This window comes from Nuphar pumila, chromosome 8 (genome assembly GCF_984573655.1).
Source record: "Nuphar pumila chromosome 8, dmNupPumi1.hap1.1, whole genome shotgun sequence".
Classification (NCBI taxonomy): Eukaryota; Viridiplantae; Streptophyta; class Magnoliopsida; order Nymphaeales; family Nymphaeaceae; genus Nuphar; species Nuphar pumila.
Window position 1 is genome coordinate 4,898,917 of NC_143256.1, and position 19,506 is coordinate 4,918,422.

General features: G+C 39.0%; 1 protein-coding gene across 1 annotated transcript; it reads right to left on the reverse strand.

Annotated features, from left to right (window-relative positions):
* Positions 1-5,074: 5,074 nt before the first annotated feature.
* LOC149829483 (SPFH/Band 7/PHB domain-containing membrane-associated protein family) lies at positions 5,075-15,948 on the reverse strand. Its single transcript, XM_090015975.1, has 5 exons — positions 15,716-15,948; positions 14,925-15,045; positions 14,736-14,827; positions 5,785-5,881; positions 5,075-5,616 (listed from the first exon to the last, which is right to left on the reverse strand). Exons 1-5 carry the CDS (start codon positions 15,902-15,904, stop codon positions 5,246-5,248), a joined length of 870 nt encoding a protein of 289 aa, XP_089872101.1. The 5' UTR covers positions 15,905-15,948; the 3' UTR covers positions 5,075-5,245.
* Positions 15,949-19,506: the final 3,558 nt, after the last annotated feature.

Below are 19,506 nucleotides of genomic sequence, written 5' to 3' on the forward strand. Positions count from 1 at the left end.
TGAAGGGGCCCGATACCCCTTGGTTTTGATTTAAAAGGGGCAATCATTTCACCTGTGTGTTTTCCCCTCTTTTCAAGCTGAACACTCTCTGTCTCTGAAGTTGCCGCACCCTCTACCGCCACTTCCCTCTTTCCTAAAACCCTTGGAAGATTGACTTCCCTCTTCCGATGGACTGCTCTCGTCGATTGATTTGGCCACTAACAGAGACCTAAATCTTGGACGGCCTATTGTCCATCATATCCTCCCCAGCGATCAACGGAGCACCGTCCGCATTGCACGAAGGCTCCTCCAGATTTTCTTCGGCAGATAGCTACCATCCTCCACAAACCCTAGGCGATTTCAATCTCTTGCCGGAACCTTCTTGCTACGACAAAGTGATTCTGCAGCATTGGTTATCCTCCACGGCGCCAAACGACATCTTCCTTCCACCGGACGTCATTCTTAAAGCATTGGAAAGCTGACATTAACAGGATCTCCACCCATTCCTCTCAAAGACCTTGTTGATCAGCCACTCCCTGCGACAACGATTCTCTTTGACAGGTGAATCTATTTCGTTCTTAACGACCATGCCTCGTCAGAAAACAACCTCTACACAAGGTTCCCCTTCATCTACACCACAAGCACGTCATGGATTTTCTCTTAGACTACTCAGAAATCCCCTTTTGATACTTTTGGATCGATTTCTGCACTCCCTATTTTACCCGGTTGAAATGTTCTGTTTCACCTATTTTCTCGCTACAATATCAGAGAATTATTCATAGGCATTTCACATTTTTTTGATGTCGGTTCAGATCGATTTCATTATCCTTTATTGATCCATTTGTTTTACACTAATTTACAAATTGATCATGAAACTGAATTTCTTTTCTCTCTTGTTCGAGATGTTGAAATTGAGTTTGATTCTAAACTTCTTGGACAAATCCTAGATAAACTCTTTTCAATACTATTGAACTTAATGATGAAAGAATTTTTGAACAAATTCTTCTTCCCGGTGCACCTTATTGTCCTCATTTCAAGAATACCAATCTTCAAACTCGCGCTCGCATTGCTAGACGAATTCTTGCCCACAATATTCTACCTAAAATTGGATCTTTTGATTACTATTCCACAGATCTCTTTACGTCTAATTTGGAAATATTTCTGTAAATTGGGCCAACGTGTATTTTACTACAATGTGGAAACAAAAACTCTTTCTTCCGTATGGATGTCTTCTTACATGTATTTTCAAATATTTCAAAGTACCCCTAACCAATGAAAAATCTATTGAACAAAAGGAATTCTTTGATCAAACTATTTTTAAACGAATCAAACTCACCTATCTACCTCCTGCAAATTTTGGATCTCCTGAATCCTCTGAACCATCACCATCTCCTATGACACCCCCATCTCCAGTAAAACGAAAGAAAGTCTTTATTGGTCAAGACAATGATGAAATTTTGTAACGAATTGAAGCTTTGGAGCTACATCAACATACTTTTCGTGAAGATGTAACTCAACAACTTTCGTCAATTCAGAAGGACATTGCTGAACTCAAGGAGATGATCAAACAACATTTTTCTTGAACTTTGTTTACTATTATTATTAAACTTTGATAATTTCTGGGTGGTAATATTTTGAACTTGAATTTGCATTTTGCTTATACTATGACTACACTTACTCCTTTTGATTATGACAAAGAGGAAGAAAAAGACAAACATGAAAATTGCATAATGGAAATTGCATGAAAAAACATTGAAAATTGTATAAGAACTTGATGCTAATTTCATGAAAAAGAAATAGAAATGCATGAAGTAATGATGAAAATACAAAACAATCAATATGTGATATATATGCGTTGATTGTACTAACTTATTATGTTTTGCAGCATATTGATAGGGAGAGTAAAATCTCCATCTATGCATCTAAATGCTCCATCTTTGACTAGTTTGTCATCATAAAAAAGGAGGAGATTGTTACAACAACGAAGCCGTATAGGACATTTCCAGAACTAGATTTTGATGATGAACAAGTGAATCAACTGCATTTCAGCTAAGGCAATGAAGAAAGATGACAAGAATTGAAGATTTCGATAAAGAATCTTTGAAGACTAGTGTGCAATTGTAAAATTCATTAAAAGTCTTAGATTCTTCTAAGAGCCTTTCTTAGAGTGCATATTTCGATTGCATTTTACCTAAAACATCTTTAGAAAAACTTTTCTAAAAGAACCCTTGATGAAAATCGTTTTAGAAAACTCTTTACTTAATTTTTCATGTTTATTAGTCAACCAACAGACTCACCAGTCGACCAACTTTTTTGCGCCAAATTTTTTTAAGCTAAAACGTCAATTTTCTGAATTAGTCGACTGAAGGTTTTATCAGTCGACCGGACAGAACGTGTGTTTTCAGAAAAAGTTAGCAGCAGTTGACTGAAAGGTTTTTCAGTCTACTGATGATATTATCAGTCGACTAACTTTTTCTTTAGTCGACTAACTTTTTCTTTAGTCGACTAAGTTTCAAATTTCATATTTTCAAACAGTTCTGTTAAACACATTAGTCAACCGACGATAACTGTCGGTCTGCTAATATTTGATTTCAGTCGACTAACTATTGTTCCAGTCGACTAATTTTGCCATTTTTCCTAAAAATTTTAAAAGGCATGTCTTTTCATTTTTCAAACGATTTGACTGTTCAAAATAGATTGTTTTGACACCCTTTCATACCCTCAACATATGAAATATTTCAATTATAAATATGAGTGCATTCCACACTAAAAAACATCAATCCAATCAAATTACATTGAATTATTCTTTGCTTTTCACTCATATTCGTTTTCTCACTCACTTGATATTTTCACTTCAGTTTTTCACTCAAATTCCTTTGAGGGCTAGTGAATTCGTGAGTTAAGTATTTCAACAACCTTAAAAGTCAGTTGCATTTCATTTGCATTCATAAGAAGGGCTCGTAAGTTGATTATAAGTTTGATTACTTATATTTTTCTGTAAAAGGAAATGACTCCTTGGTTTAAAGGAGTTGTTTGCTTTCAGTAGGGTTCTTACTGAAAGTGGAACCGGATTTGGTTTGTATGTTTTTGTGGTTACATAAGGTAGATAGTGGAAATCTCAAGCGGGTTTTGCTTGGGGACTGGATGTAGGTCTGGAAGACCGAACCAGGATAAACTCTTGTGTTCTTTATGTGATTGCTTTTCGAATTTCAAAAATCTTTCAAAATTCCAAATATGATATTTAAAAGCACTATTCACCCCCCTCTAGTACTCGTTGCTTCGATCCTACAACACTTTCAACTTGTTCACATCGTTGTTTCTTCCTCTCATCGCTTGCAACATCATTCTTCACCTAAACAGGTTAGAATATAAACCGACAAACTCACAGTCTACTAGGTACGAACACCTCATACAGTTGCAGGCATTATATCATACATGTTTATTAGGTAACACAATATGCATACTTTTATGAAATCAAATCAGGCATGCTCAATGCTTCAAGTAAGAGACTTTATTTCGATATTAATCTCACCTGTGGGTGCGCACAAGGCGATATATAGATACATGTCAAAACCGTTCGAAGGTTTATTATGCCAAGTATTTTAGTACTCTGAACGACTAGCTGAATTCGCTCCAAAGGGGATGGCATGATAACTGAGAGAGAACTCCCGAAAGGCTGACTCCCATTTAAAAATACGCCAATATAAAGATTGCAACCCAACCTTCTACAGAAGTGTGGGCACTACCACCTAGGATATTATATTGGTAGACTTGCTTCAACTTCGATGACTAGAGACAAGTTCTTTGCTACTTGCGGGGCAAAAGCTTAACAACATTGACCATTGAAGTTTGTATCATCTACCACCACTTCAAGTAGCCAAATATGCTATGCCCCTTTCATGACCATCAAGCATCTTGCCGGAGAAGGCGTAATTCAATCTTAAGTGTGTTGAGATATCTGCGGACATAGCATCTCTTCTTAAATTAAAGACTGAAAGATAAATCTTTATAAAGTAGATTGCTCTTGCAATAGCACTATCTCATTACCAGAATCTAAGGCCCCTTATAGCCAGGATAATTCCTCCAAATGATTGACTTTATTGTTAGTTTGGCCAAGTGCATCTTTGTGCTAATGAGTAATGAGTAAGATTTTGTGAACTCAACAACACATGTTCCAAGGTAGGGATGGCAGTGGACCGGGGAAAGCGGGGCCCCGCCCCGCCTCGCCCCGTTTGGACCGGGGATGAAGGGTATGAAACGGGGATGGAGGCAGGGGTGGAGGATAAAATCCATCCCCGCCGCAGAGGCGGGGTGGGGGTGGACGTGCACTTTTCCCCGCCCCGCCCCGTCCCCGCCACGATCCCCGCCTAATCCCCGCCCCAACCCCACCCCGACCACTTTTCCCCGCAATATCCCCGCCCCGCCCCGCCTCATCCCCGTGTGGACCGGGGATGAAGGGTATGAAACGGGGATGGAGGCGGGGGTGGAGGATAAAATCCATCCCCGCCGCGGAGGCGGGGCGGGGGTGGAGAATAAAATTTTGAGGCGGGGCTGGGGTGGAAACCTTGTCCCCCGCCCCACTGCCATCCCTATTCCAAGGGTCAACCACGGCAGCGGACCATCCAACGTTGCTCAACGAATTGCCAACAATCTTTATGGAGGAGTTAAGACTTTGAGAAAACAAAGCAGTTTATAATCAGATGGGCATTCTGGAAGCACTTGAGATAGAATGGGATCGTGGTCGAAAGTTGTTTCGGGGAGAATGTGAAGGGAGCAATTAAGCCCAAAGCTGGAGGACCATTGTGAAGAAGTGAAACACCAATCCAGTTTACACTAGACATTGCAAACCTTGGCACGATTGTTCGTTTATGTGAACTTGACACTAATTTCGACCAGCCCACTGGCCATGAATAGTCTGTGAATTCATGGCAGGTCGTAGATAAGACAGTGGAGATCAGAAAAGTGCTAGAAATCATGAAAAATGACTCAATTTACAGGCAAACGTGAATAAGATAAAGAGGAAGGACATAGTTGAATCCATGCTGAAACGTCATAAGCTTTTCTTGTTGGCGAGCCAAAAAGAGAACCAAGTGTAAAACAGGCAAACTCAAAGCACTCATTTATACACTAGGAAAACATAGAACAACAGTACCGGCTGTCTTTTTTCCATAAGAAACATGAGATCGTGAGATTGGAAAGTGAACAATTTGTAAAGTATGAGAAGCTGTAAGACGAAGCGAGTTTGTGAGACCAGTAGTGGCGAGCATTAACCAATATTTACATCTGCGCTCGCAGCCTCCAAGAGACCATTGCGTATCTGGTCAGTTATGTCTCTTATATGTCCTGGGCCATGAGGAATAAAGACTGTGGTGTTTTTCGAGGAATTGCCAAGGTCTTTAATTGTATCAAAGTACTGAGTTATCATGATCAATTCCATCACGTCCTTAGCAGATGTTCCTGGGACTGTATGAGAAAATTCTAGCACATTCTCCCGCAGACCTTGGGTGATTGCCTGCCGCTGGCGTGCTACCCCGACTCCACCAAGGTACTTGGCCTCTGCCTCAGCTTCTGCTTTTTTCACTAGAAGCACCTTCTCTGCCTCTCCTTTATACACACTGGCAAGCTGCAACCTTTGGGCTGCAAACCAGTAATAAAGAACCATCAAGTATAGAACGTAGATCATAGATATCGGGTCTTATACAGAAGAAATAAATGAACAAAAGCATAAACTGGAACCTGATATTTTCCAACCATGAACGTCATTTGGACATGACACCCGATGGAATATTATAAAAAGGCACATACCTGTATTGATCTCATTCATTGCTCTGCGCACAGAAGCATCTGGAATGATGTCAACCATCAGGATCTGCTCTATGTTATATCCATAAGCTCCCATCACCTGATCCACATTCTCAATGTATATGACAATTTGATATGCCAAGCCATCAGGATCAACAAAATAATGTGGGTAAAGCTAGATGAAACTCACGCAACTTTTTTAGTCAAGTACATTAAGGCATGGGTTCCACAAGTCATAATGGCCAAAGCACCATGAAGTGGCGAGACTGCAGTTGTAAACGTTTTGATACCTAAACATTACCCCAATTATCATGCAATCATGAACACCACTTAAAAGTCTACCGAACTGACCAAGTTAAGCTACCCAATTAGTTTTTCCACATCTTTGTAGTGTAACACTGAAGAATAGCTAACATACAGATGTGAATGCCCAATGAGAATAGTTGATACGAAGTAATTAACAAGGCAAGAGATGGTTCATGTAGAAATGTTAACACAGAAAGAGAAGCTAACAGACAGACGGGGTTGTGTCAATAGGATTGGAGAGTGGCGGGACAAATGCAATATAAAGGGTTTCCATTCTTCAGGAAGACATATTCATGAAGAGTCAAAGTTTTCAGCTGCAAGCAAATTCTTTGCTTTCTGATCAATTGGAAAAATCTAAATTTGAAGAATCTCGAGGTTAAGCTCAGAAACTCATTGTGAGCAACTATACATTCTAAACTTGAATAAAAAACTTTAACAAGCCTGTTTTTCATCAAATGATGGTTACAGAAGCTCAATTCCTCCAGTCTCTTCAAAGGTCAAGAAAGGGCTGCTGGTTGGAGGTCCAGGAAAAACTGAGATTGACAAAGTTCAAACTTATTATTTTGGTTAAGATGGTGGAACTCTGCCAGACTGCCAACCAAGCTATCTTATCCAACTTGTTACCTTATCGAGGAGACCGCAGATGCCTAATGCGAATGTGTGATCTTCTCGGGTCCAGAGAAGCAGTCAAAGTGACAGCTCCAACTTAAAATTTTGGTTAATATAGTGCGACTCTACCAGACTGCCAATCCAGCTTTCTTATCCAACTTGTTCTCTTATAAAGGAGACTAAAGCAGTCTAATGCACTTAGCCTTTAAGGCTCAGTGACACAGCTCCAGTATCATAAAGGGCAGATATACCTTCGGCCTGAGACAGCATGCAAGATAATAGTGGTGTGCAAGGATCCAACTCTTCAAATGGGTAGAAGAGATTTGGGGGGGGGGGGGGGGGGGGGGGGGGGGGGTTCTGGGAAATGCAATTTTGGAAATTTAAAAGAAAGAATTGCTTCTTTGTAGCAGCAGAAAAAAACAGTTACTGGAAGCTTCTTAGATAGATGGGAAGCTCACTTCCCGGAAACTCAGCTTCAGAAGCGCGATACTCCTTGCTTCTGAAACTTGATGAAAACCTTGATTCCCCCATATTTCTCCTATGCTTTCATCACGCTTCATTTATTCTTCTTATATGTTCTCTTACTGAACTTTTCATGTTTTTTATGCGTTTTCTCTCACTCTTCTCACTCACTTCCATGTGATTTCTCTAAATTGGCAGTCATCATTTTTAGATTTTGTTAAAAATTTAATTCTTACACTAAAAAATCATGAAATTTAATATTAGATACTTTTATTTGTGTTTCATTTTGATTCCCATCAAATTCTTCTATTTTTTTATTCATTGCTTCCTGCTTCCTGCTTCCTATACATTTTAAAATGCATCGCTTCTCGCTTCCGCTTCCCGTATCGTTTCCTGCTTCCGCTTCCTAGTCTGGCAACCTTTGAAAAAACATCAATGAATGCAAACCTCCTTGATCCGTCAGTAGGTTCAGCATAGGTAAACACTTCTTCTAGCTTAAATTGCACCAAGGAATCATTAGTTGTGTGTGGACCAGCGAGGCCATTCTTGTTTCAAGTCTAAGTATACAAGACTAAAAGCAGAGGAGCCGTTATCTTCAGGTAAGGCATGAATTGGGGCTTGTAGGCACATTGTCAGTGACTCCTCAACTATATGCTACACCATGGATCAATGGGTTGGTCTTGCAGCGGGTCAGCCTATTGGCCGGGACATCTTAATAGAAGAGACTTTTGAAGGGGATAACTCAAGAGTCTTCCCACCCAAAGCGAAGTTGGTAGATGGGGATGGTCACTATCGAGGAGACCCGTCACGCTGGGCAAATAGAGGTGAACTAGAGACTTTAGAGTGGGAGTAATTGAACCCTTGGGATGCTTCATTGCAGAGAGTCTAGAACTCCCAAGAGTTCAGTTAACACCAAAATCGCTGAACCTAGTCGAAGACTGGTGGGTAAAAAAATGTCAACTTAAAGTTTATTCCAATCATTGACAGAAAGTGAAGACTACAAAGTCACAAAAACTCAAACCGAGTGCCCCTCTAGATTATAGAGGGGAGGGTGATTTATTTGCCGAAAGGCAGTGAGGAAAGGCACACAAATGCATAAATGAGGATAGGTGTATGGAATATACGTGGGTCGCAAGACCAAAACCACTAGTTTTATGTGGCTAATTGGTTTTAAGGAGAAAAAGTTACACATTGTAGGGTTTGTTCAATTGAAGGTGGAAGATGTGGAAGTTGGGTTTATTAATAGCATCTGAAGGGGCTGAGTTTGCCTTAAAATCATCATCATCGAAAGGCAAATTGGTGAGGTTATCATAATGTAGTGGCAGAAATGGAAGGGCTCATGCTTTAATATCGGGGAGTTCACAATCACAATTAACTTTTGAGCAGCATTCAAAGAGAGGCCTTTTCTTTTGATGCTAGTCTCTGGTTAGATGTTATTAGACAGGAGAATGCAGTTTTGGGGAGTTGCGTGAACTGAGGATTTTTTCTTATGGTATCTGGGATTTTAACTCTATTATATATGTGGAAGATGGCAACATTCCAATAACGAGAAGCTTATCAATTAGGAGATTTAAAAAGATCTTACAAGTTAGCATATTGGCAGACGATGGGTGGACAGAATTTTCCTCGTCAAATAATAGGAGGAGGTCTTGCCTTCAAAAGTTAGATAGACTCCTTTTCTACAAAGACTTCTCAAAGGTGTATCATGATCTGGCAAGTTGGACCTGCCCTGTACCATATCGAATTATGGGCCATTAAGTTGGACTGGGACATGGAACATCAATCGATATCTCCTTTCATATTTGAAGAGTGGTGGATGAGAGTTCCAAGGTCTAAACCTAAGGTGGAGAGATGGTGGAATTCACTGGTGGACATGGGCTGGTTATCGATTATGGAAGAAGCTAATGTGCCAGAAGAACTCCTTTGCTGAGTGAGCTAAAGAAGGAGCGGGTGGTTCAAGGATTTTAAGAAATGAGAAATTAAATTGGCAAAGATACAAGAACGACAAGCTTGCAAAGAATATTTCAAGTGAGCATGCTTAAAAGAGGAAATATGCAGTAAAGGAGAAAAAGAGTGGTGGGAATTGATGTGACAACAAAGGTCAAGAGTTTCTTGGCTTAAGGTGGGGGACCAAAACACCACATTCTTCCATTATATAGCCTCACAGAAAAAGATATATAACTGCATTCAGTCCCTGCTTAACGGTTGGAGGTTAGTCGAGGAGGTATGCAAGGAGATTGCCAATTATGTTCATGTTGGATGATGGAGCCAAAAGCTATATCATAAGAAAGCCTCTAAACAAGATCGTGGAAAGGCAAATGGCAAAACTGGAAAAGGCTTTCAAAGATGATGAAATTAAATGTACAATCTAGTCAGTTGCAAAAGGTAAGCGACCACGTCCAGATGGTTTTATTGTTAAATTCTTCAATTGGTTTTGGCAAATTCGTAAAGAGGACCCAAAGGCTTTCATCATGAAATTCACTCGAATGATATGTTGCTCAAGGTACTTAAGTAACTCCTCTTTGATATTGATTGTGCAGCGTGAAGAGACAGAGGATCTCATATCTGATCTCACTATTGGGTAGCTCATATAAGATTGTGAAGTTGCCGGTTGGTAGATTAAAAGTCATGATGAAGGATATCACTCTCCCTTGCACCATACATTTACTCGACGTCGGTGCATCCATAAATGTGAGGTGATAGCTAATGAAGCTGTTCACTCCATTATACATCAGAAGTTGCATGTGTTTTCAGTTAAAGTTGCTAGTGAAGGCATATGACACCATAAGGTGAGACTTTATCTTTCATTGTCTTGAGAATATGGAACTTGATTTTGAGACTTCTCCTTTTTCAGTTCTCTTTTGAGGGGGAACCCTATCTCTAATTAGGGCAATTTAGCTCTACTTCTCTAGTAGCCCCAAGGAAATTGGAGAATAACCTCATTAAGACCCTAGATCTACCCATTCCAACCCATCCTAGCCATCCAAACCCCCTCTCTAGCCTAGCCGATCCCTTTATTTCCTTATCATTTTCCTTCCCTCCAAAACCTATTCAAAACCATGATCTCCGTCCACAAACCACCAGATGTACCTTCAAGTGGTATTAGAGCAATTTGATCCTGATATGAACCTAACTGAAATTAAACAAACCAAAAAGATTCAGAAAGACTAGTCAAAACCATCATCTCCATCCATAAACCACCAGATGTACTTTCAAGTGGTATTAGAGCAATTTGATCATGATCTGAACCTAACTGTACTTAAACAAACCAAAAACATACCAAAAGATTCAGAAAGACAAGTAGATCTACCTACTGATTTCATACTTCCTAGCAATACAAATCGGCAAGAATTGTGAGATTTATGTCAAGATCGATAGAGAATGACAGCATCAGCCAAATTCAAGTCAAAATCATCATTAAAGACATGAAGAAGGATGATCTGATTGAATTGAGCTTGATGTAGACCATAGAAAGGAAGATCACTTATCTTGAAGGACCGATAATTGAATCGAGTTGGAAATCAGTGTAACCAGCTCAAGATCGAATGAATTCTGGGTGCGAGCACTCTGGTTTTCCTTATTTTCTTTATGAGTTTCATGAGATTGAGTTAGAACTGTAGACATTACAATTAGATCGAGTTTTTCATTGTCATAGAAGTAAAGTTTGTGGTTGGATAGGTGTCTTCTCCTTTTGAGATGCCTAGAGCCAATTTCTATTGTGAGACCATCCTAGATCTATTATTCCAATGGATTTTCTGTAAATCCAATCCTATCTGAAGTTTTTGAAGTTACTACGTGTGCTGAGAAGTTTGAAGTGAGAATTTGTGAGAAATTGGAGTATAGATGTTGTGGAAATCTAGTTTTTGTGAGAAAATTCAGGCCAGCAGGTTCTGTTTCCAAGAAGAATCATGAATTTTCTGGTGATCTTGATCTGATGATTTCAGAGGGTTCTGAGTGTCGAATATGGCTGAAATTTATTCTGGAGTTAGATTAGAGTGTCTACTTGGCACTCAAATCAAGAATTGCTAAAATTGGAGTGGAAGATTTATTCAAATCTTCAAAACTAGTTGATTTTTTCAGCAGAAACAGGCGAACAGGTACGTGCATTTTCGGGGGTTAAATCAGCTTGATTTGAGCCCAACTTTTTTCTAGAGATAGATTATTTTGTCTAGTTGATTTTCAAAATTTGAAGCGTGCAAAAATCATCCCTGCAGACCAAGATATCAGTTGATTAGTGCAGGAGACTCTGAAAATTTTCTGCAGAAATTTCAGTACTCAGTCACAAAATTTCACCATAGTTTGTGAGTGAGCTCTGATTGATTGGTGCCTTGAAAATACACCAAATTTGGCAGACATCTAGCTCCGGATGTCTAGTTGCAGGGGCCCCAAATCACATTTCAATTGGATTTACAAATTGGGAGTTCTAGCAAATTTCCCGAAGTTTTTTTCTGCTTCTGTGCAAAACAACACTTGGTTAGCATGGTGACATTTTGTGGTGCGTCAAAAATTCCGACACCAAATATGTTTCTGAATGGCCAAAAAATTAATGTGGACTTTTCTAATATATAGAAGAAGAAATGATAGATTGCAGTGCACCACCACTTGGAAATTTTGACTCCAGAAACATTGCCTTCTCTATCCAGAAAAACTAGTATTTGTGCTGTTCACAGAAAACAGAGTTACAGTTACAGAACTTGACTGATCTTTCTAAGCAGATTCCAGCCATTCTGTCCAGCAGAAAATTATTATAGTTGGCGGAAAGGTAGCTTGAGGTTTCTCACAAATCAAGAATCACTTAATTTGGTGTTCTAGAACTTGAGATACAAATATTCTTGCAGAAACTGTTTTCTAATGCTGTTATTAACATAAGTGGGCCAAGAATCCAATCAAAGAGACAGAAAGAGAGTTAAAGTTCATCAACTCACTTTTTGACTTGAGCTCACGTGTCAGTGAGTTGACAGAGGAAGAATCGGATCCAAATCTCAAAGAAGTCGATGTCATCATCAAGTCAATTCCATTTTTTCAATGATTAGGGAATGAACTCATAGACCAACTTCTTAGTAAAGGAGAGCTTGAAGAACATCAATGAGGCCTTGAAGGATCCTGAATGAGATCTTTCAAAAGATCCTTCCTCACCATCGATCTTAGAAAGGCTTGCTACCTTAGCAGCAGGATTCGCAAATTATCAAATCTCTTACCAAAAAAAGACGAAAATCCAGAATAAATATTGCACGCAAGATCATGGACAGAATCCTAGAAAATGCAGATCTCCCATCACTTTTTGCAGGTCCATCTGAGATATGCATGGCTTTAGATCGGATCCTTGTTGATGTGAACCTTGCCAAGTACAAGCATAGTTCGTGGCCACCAGTAAGAATCACTGCCATGCATGAAGCAGGGTGTCACTCACCTATGATGGTTCAGAAGCTAATCAATCATCAAAGAGGATGAGTGAACATTTTTGGCATGGTCTACATTTTTTCCCACCTTGGCAGAAGCATACTTACTAGTGATGACATGAGTACTAAATGTAACTCCCCCAATGTGAAAATGGTGGAGATTGGCATTCGCGTGCAATGTGAAGTTAAAGAAACCAAAATTGGCCAAGATGCTATACTCACATGCATTCCAGGGATTCACACCATGGAGACAAAGTCAAAACTATTCACATGCCTTCCGTGGGTTCTCACCATGGAGACATGGTGATGTATACTCATATGCATTCCATGGAGCAAGGCGAATTTAAAAGTGGATAGAAAGTTACATGCACACCCTTCTCACATCAGAACTACGTGTTGATACTTATATTTGGTTTAGGACTTCTTTGTGTTTTGGATCCCTTTCTTTATAATATGGGTTTACTTGTATGGATTGAATCCAAGTAGGAGTGGAGAGGATTCAATTCCATGTAATAAGACTCACCAAGGCTATAAATAGGTCAAGGCTCTTGCAATTCTCATCTTTTGGCTAATGGAGAATTGGAGATCATCTTGAGTTCTCTTTTGGGAGAAATCCTTCCTCTAATTAGGGTAATCTGGCTCTAATTCTCTAGTAATCCCTAGAGAATTGGAGAATAAACTTATCAAGACCCTAGATCTATCCCTTCCAACCCATCCTAGCCATCCAAACCCCCTCTCTAGCCTAGTAGATCCCCTATTTCCCTTCCTTCCCTCCAAACCCATTCAAAACCATCATCTTCATCCCTCAACCACCAGATCTACTATCAAGGTGAAAGACAATTTGTAAGGCCATGTTCCTCTCCTAATATTTTAGATCATATACAAAAAGAAACAATAGCTATTTTTCAAAACATGACATAATGACCTAGAAACAGTAGATGACAAAAACGACAAACCATCAACACCAAAAAGTAAGGAAGATCAACCATCATCATACAAAAATATAAAATTGCAGATATAATGAAGTTGAAGGATGTTCTCATGTGTATGAAAAGTTATGAATTAAGTCGATGATGAGATACTCATAATTTACTTAGAAAAAGTTTGGAAGTAGACCATTTACATCATACATTTTCGGGTTGGACATTATTTAATAGCATCTTATTGACTATGTTGTCTCTTATGCTGCCATGAATTACAATCTTTAGGTTATGAACGTCAAGACTTAATATTGTGCTTTAAACATCTATAATACTTTTGTTTCTATAGTGTGTTCAATTCAATTGTTTATTAGTTACAATTTTCTTTTCATGGTAAAAACATCAAATATCTCTAATTTTATTTATTATTTTTTTAGGTTTTTAATACAAAACTTTAAAATTTAATCTGTAAATTTGGTTTTCGTCTGTTTATTGCAATACAATATGAAAAGTTTAGATCTTAGATCTTATGTGTTATGGTATGTTTCAGCAATGTTGCAATTTACATTCATTTCATCAAAATATAGTCAATTTAGGCAGAGCTAGGGAAAACTAACCGGTTAATACAGGGTGTTGCATGGGCAATCAAAGCATAATCAATGATTGTTAGAAACAGTCTCATCCCTATAACCTGATGCTACTACCTTTTCATGAAAACCTTCTACTTATCAATTTGTAAAGTCTGGATGATACAACACAAGCATATGTGCTTCTAACTTCTCATTCTGAAACATGAGAAAAGCTATATAGATTTTGAAAATGTCTTTGATGAACTTACATACACTTTTTTCTCTCCCTATTTGTATTTCTTGCAATCATCATTAATTATTTTAGCAATAAATTCTTGACTTATCTGTATAACAGAATACTGAGTCTAATTTGACGAATGGCTTGTAAAACAAACTTGATGGAAGCTTTATCCTGGTCATGGCTAGATAACCCGGGTTTGGGTCTATAAGCATTGACAATTTTCCTATGAAGGCTCGCTTTCACTATGGCTCTGGTGGGTTCTCTTAACCAAGCCATAATATCAATTGCAACGGGGCCGCTTGAGTCATACATAGTTAATAAGTACAAGTTTCAAAAATATAAACTACAGAGTATATTCAAGATGAGATGGTCTACCTCTAAAGTCTTATCTTCAACTAGGATTTTTCTTGTAGAATCTACTTATGAACAGAATAGTCAAGACCATTACCTTTTCAAGTTCATCAAGAACAGCTTTAGCAACAACATCCTTTTGTTCAAACAATTCATCCAGTGACATCCTTGGGACATGTGCTCTGACGACTGGCATTTGATGGTAACGCATAAGACATTGCAATGGCAAAATGACACATTTTGAAGGAAGACTTGTTTATAGCAAAATAAATGAAATTGAAACTACCATCAAAGACATAAGCTTGAATTTGTTCTTTGGGGTTCTGCAGCTCGTAGAATGCATCGTCCGCATTAGCTCTAACGATTTGATACTGAATAGAGCACAGAATTTGTACAAACACATTATCCTGCAAGAACACAAATTGTAATCAGAGAATTTATCAGATGAATAGACGGAAAACCCTGGATGACCAACCTAAATATTTTCGGTCGTTAACCAATAGAGGCATTCTAGAAACTACGGGTGGTTCAAAATTGAATCCAACTATCAACCCAATCATTTAGAGGTTTAAATAGGTGAATGACCATTTGAAATACGTGCTGGTCACCAATGAAGTAGAAGAGGAGGAAGATGAAGAAACCTTTTGCGCCTAAAAGATCCATATCTTGAACAAGACACAGGGAAGAGGAAACACGATGGATTGCGAAAAGAGAAGAAAAAATGGGATGGCAACACGATGGCCAAATCAGTGGCCAAGCGAAAGCTCCAGATTATCGCAACGATCATTCACAAGGCCAGGAGAGAATTCAGAAATGAGAGCGAGGGAAAGGGGATACCCACGGGATACGTTCGGATTATATGAAGATCAAGAGTGCAGGGATAAACTATAAATTCAACCAATCAAAATTTAAAAGATGGGTTCCCTACAAATCAATCTATCGATCCCCATTCTTGGCAAACAGATTGTGTAAAGAAAAAGAAGAAGATTCAAGAGAGGGATCAAATCAAATATTAGTGCCGAACCGAAAGGAAAGAGAAAGGAGAACGGCCCGAAAGGAAAGAGAGAGAGGAGACACCTTGGTCTTGGTTTCGATGCGGACGTCGAGGTAGGAGATCCTGGTGGAGAGGACGCCGGCGAGGAACTGGCCGACGAAAGGGTTGAGGAAATGGAGGCCAGGCTCCGCCAATCTCTCGAAGCGTCCCCACCTCTCCACGATACCTATGCTCGCCTGGTCGATGCAGATCAACCCGAAGGAGTTCCCCATCTCTCTCTCTCTCTCTCTCTCCACCCACGTTCCGCCGCCCACCGAAGCAAGTTCGCCCTTCTTCTTGATATACTTCACTTTTCCGAATAAACAAACAGTCAAACATTAATAGTAATGTGTCCGTGCCGGTGCGATGCAAGAACGGGCACATCATTTAAAAAATGCATGACATAGTAAGAACAATTATTAAATAAGAGTTTTAATTTTCAAATAACTCACATTTAAAATCTTATGCTTGAAGAACAAATATACAATGTTAGAGTAGTGCAGGAATAACAAAATATACAATATACAATATACAATATACAATTTTCATGACCCATTCTTTTATTTGTTAGACCAGAATGGGTTGGATCAGGAACAAATATGGCCTGAGATATTCATATTCAAGTTGTAACCAGATTGGAAAATATGGCTAAAGTTGATTTGGATCAATCTGACACAGTTGGCATTGAACCCAATCACGTTTACTTAGGGATGTAAATGGATCGGATTCAGTTGGGATGTGGGCGTTACCAAATCCAAATGATCGGATTTATAGTCAAACATAAGAAATAACATTCAATCCAAGTCGGACAAAAATTAAAGTAACCGGATCTGATTATGGTCATCTTAAGTTTGTGCTCGAGAGCGCTAAAAAGGTGCTCAGGCAAAACTGAATCCGATCCGATATTCTAATCAGATTCAAATTTACATCAAACCTGACTAATTGGGTTCTTTTCAGTCCAATGTTCGACCTAAACCCGAACCGTTGAATCCTTACAAATACAGGTTTATGGGTTTCAGGAATACCCAAACTCATAACCAGACCTATTTAAGACCTTACAAGTTTGAAACCGAACTGGTGTACGGATGAACCCGTTACAAATTTGAAACCAAACCTGACTACACCCGAACCCATTCACCTACACGGGTCTATGGTTTTCAACATTATCCAAAACCAGAACCAGACCCAAACCACCCTTCTTCTCTTTATAAACCCAAGCTGGGTCCACCTTGTAGATCGGATCCCATGACAGGCTCACCTACCCCCTACCCCCTTCCCCTCATCCTCTTAAGCCCAGTATGATCCAACTCATTGAACCAAACCCAGGTCCAATCTCGAAGTTGGATCCTTGAACGGCATAAAGGAAACCTGTGATCCTAAAAGCAGCTGACCCGTTTCAAAGATGCTGCAAACAGTCGAGTCGACATTAATGTTTGTGATGAAGTACTCTTATTTGTGTTTTTTCTTATAATAATTACTTATGTATATGAATATACAAAAGTTTATATGTAAGTCTTAATATCTACTTTTCTTTAATTTATTTGGATACACATGTATACAGAATTTTTGTATGAAATGCTTCTCATTTGATTTTCAAAGAAAGAAAAAGAAACATTTTCCACAAATTTTTAACCCAATTTTCTCCGATAATTTTTTCATAAAAGGACTTTTAAGTCAAGTGCTCAAAATTCAGGTGGATATCCAACCAAATTGAAGCCCATTTGGATGGATTTGATAAAATAAACAATATCCACTAAATGATAGTATCCAAATTCAGTGTAAAGTATTATATATGATCTGGAATTGGAATGCAAACGGGGTCTAAGATTAGTGGATATCCAAAATCTAGATAGTGTAGAATCCAATGTGAGAATCGGTTTTAAAAAAGGTTCAAGAATCGGCCGATTCTGACTCGAATTGAATTGGGCTGAAGCAGTCAGGTAATTTGTTTTAAATTAAAAAATAATCTTTAATTTTTTTTAAAAATCTTAAGAAAATAAAAAAGAAAAAATTATAAAAAAGAAAGGCAGATTCAGCATGAATCAGACTGATTGAGGTTGATTATACTGATTAGGAGTTGAATCGGGCGATTGTTTGATAGGACCTGATATGATCATGAAGCAAATTGAACTGGGGCCGACTCGGGCAGATTCGGTTCCATTATGATATACCATTTGCTACCTAAGTTAGTCGGATCAGGATTAAATGTTGAGTTTTTTATCCGAATCCAAGTCCATCATGGGATCCGGGTAAGCAATATCTGCTCACCTTATATTCACCACTTGGTAAACGGGGTCCTGTGTCAAGCATGATCGAATCCCTCTGCCACATGGGGCGGCTGTTGTTCTGGTAGGATCGGCCTAACCCCATGCCTTTCAAAAAAAAATAAAAAAAATGTCTTATATCCAAACAGACTATAGCTCCATTTGAACAAAAACTTTTTGTGTGGATTTTTTTTTAATTTACAAAAAGATACCTAACTTATTAGTTATTTATAAAAAAGGTCATCTAACATTTGGGTTTACATCTAACCGCCTCAGGAGTCGTGAAAGGAAGCAGATCAGGTCATGCCAACATCGTGGTCGTCTGTTTGTATTTTGGATGAATGCCGAAATCATTGCGTATGCTTTGATGGATGTGTGAAAATACACTAAAAGATAAGATTCGGAACGAAGAAATACGTAAGAAGGTAGGCGTTGCATCCATTGAAAATAAGATGAGTGAGAATCGTTTACGATGGTTTGGGCATATTCGACGAAGGCCTAATGATGCTCTGATTAGAAAGATGGAGAAATGGAAAAATATATTAGCTAAAAGAGGTCGGGATAGGCCTAAGAAGACTTGGATAGAGATGATAAGAAAGGATATGAATGCTTTGAACCTGGATAGAAATGATTGAAGGAGAAGGATTCATGTGGAGGACCCACAATGATTTTCTTTTTGGTTCATATCGCCGACCCCAATTGTTTGGGAAGAAGGCGTTGTTGTTGTTGCCACGTGGTTTTGCTGACTTTTTGGCTTTTTAAAATGCAAATCGGATGGCCACGATGTTGGCATGAGCAAAAACGCTCATGTTCAGCATGACCTCATATGCTTCTGTCATGAAAGCATTTCAAGTACTCACATTCTATACTACTTGCCTAGATTTCAATTCAAGCTTAGCGACTCCTTAGGGTCAAGGGGTAAGCCTTTAGAGTTTTACGCTGATAGGACAACGATCGTAAGTAGGGCAGGTTGAGCCAGCATGATTAGGTCTCTGCGCTTGAGGTGGTTTCTTTGAGTAAAAAAATGCTGGTAAAATGAACACTTTCCTTTTATCCCAATCAAGCTGAAGAGCAGAAAATGAAACCCTATGCCACAAATACAAAAATACACACAACTGGTTCGCACAAGGAGCATGAAATTGCAAACATGAAATAGTAGAAAAATAAAATAAATACACCAAAAACCAAGAAAAATGACATAAAAAAAGTAGAATAAACAGAAAAAACTGATCATTACTATAAGCTTGTAGGGATCGCCAATGACAACTAATTGAAGGAAATCAATAGAGAAAATTGGCACCATGTTCTTTTTTTTCGAAAAGGAAAAGCCGGGGTGAGGCCGACCCCTACCAGAACAACAGCCCCCCATGTGGCAGAGGGATTCTATTCTGGAACTTCAGCTTGACACAAGACCCTGCTTACCACATGAGATACCACCTCGGTCGTAATTGGCACCGTGTTTTCGTCTTAACCAAGAGTGCCAAAAACAGACCAAGGGGAGTTCCACTTTAGTTGGTAAGAGTTGTCAGTGCACCTCACCTTGTGGTGGGATGTAAATAACTGGTAGCGGT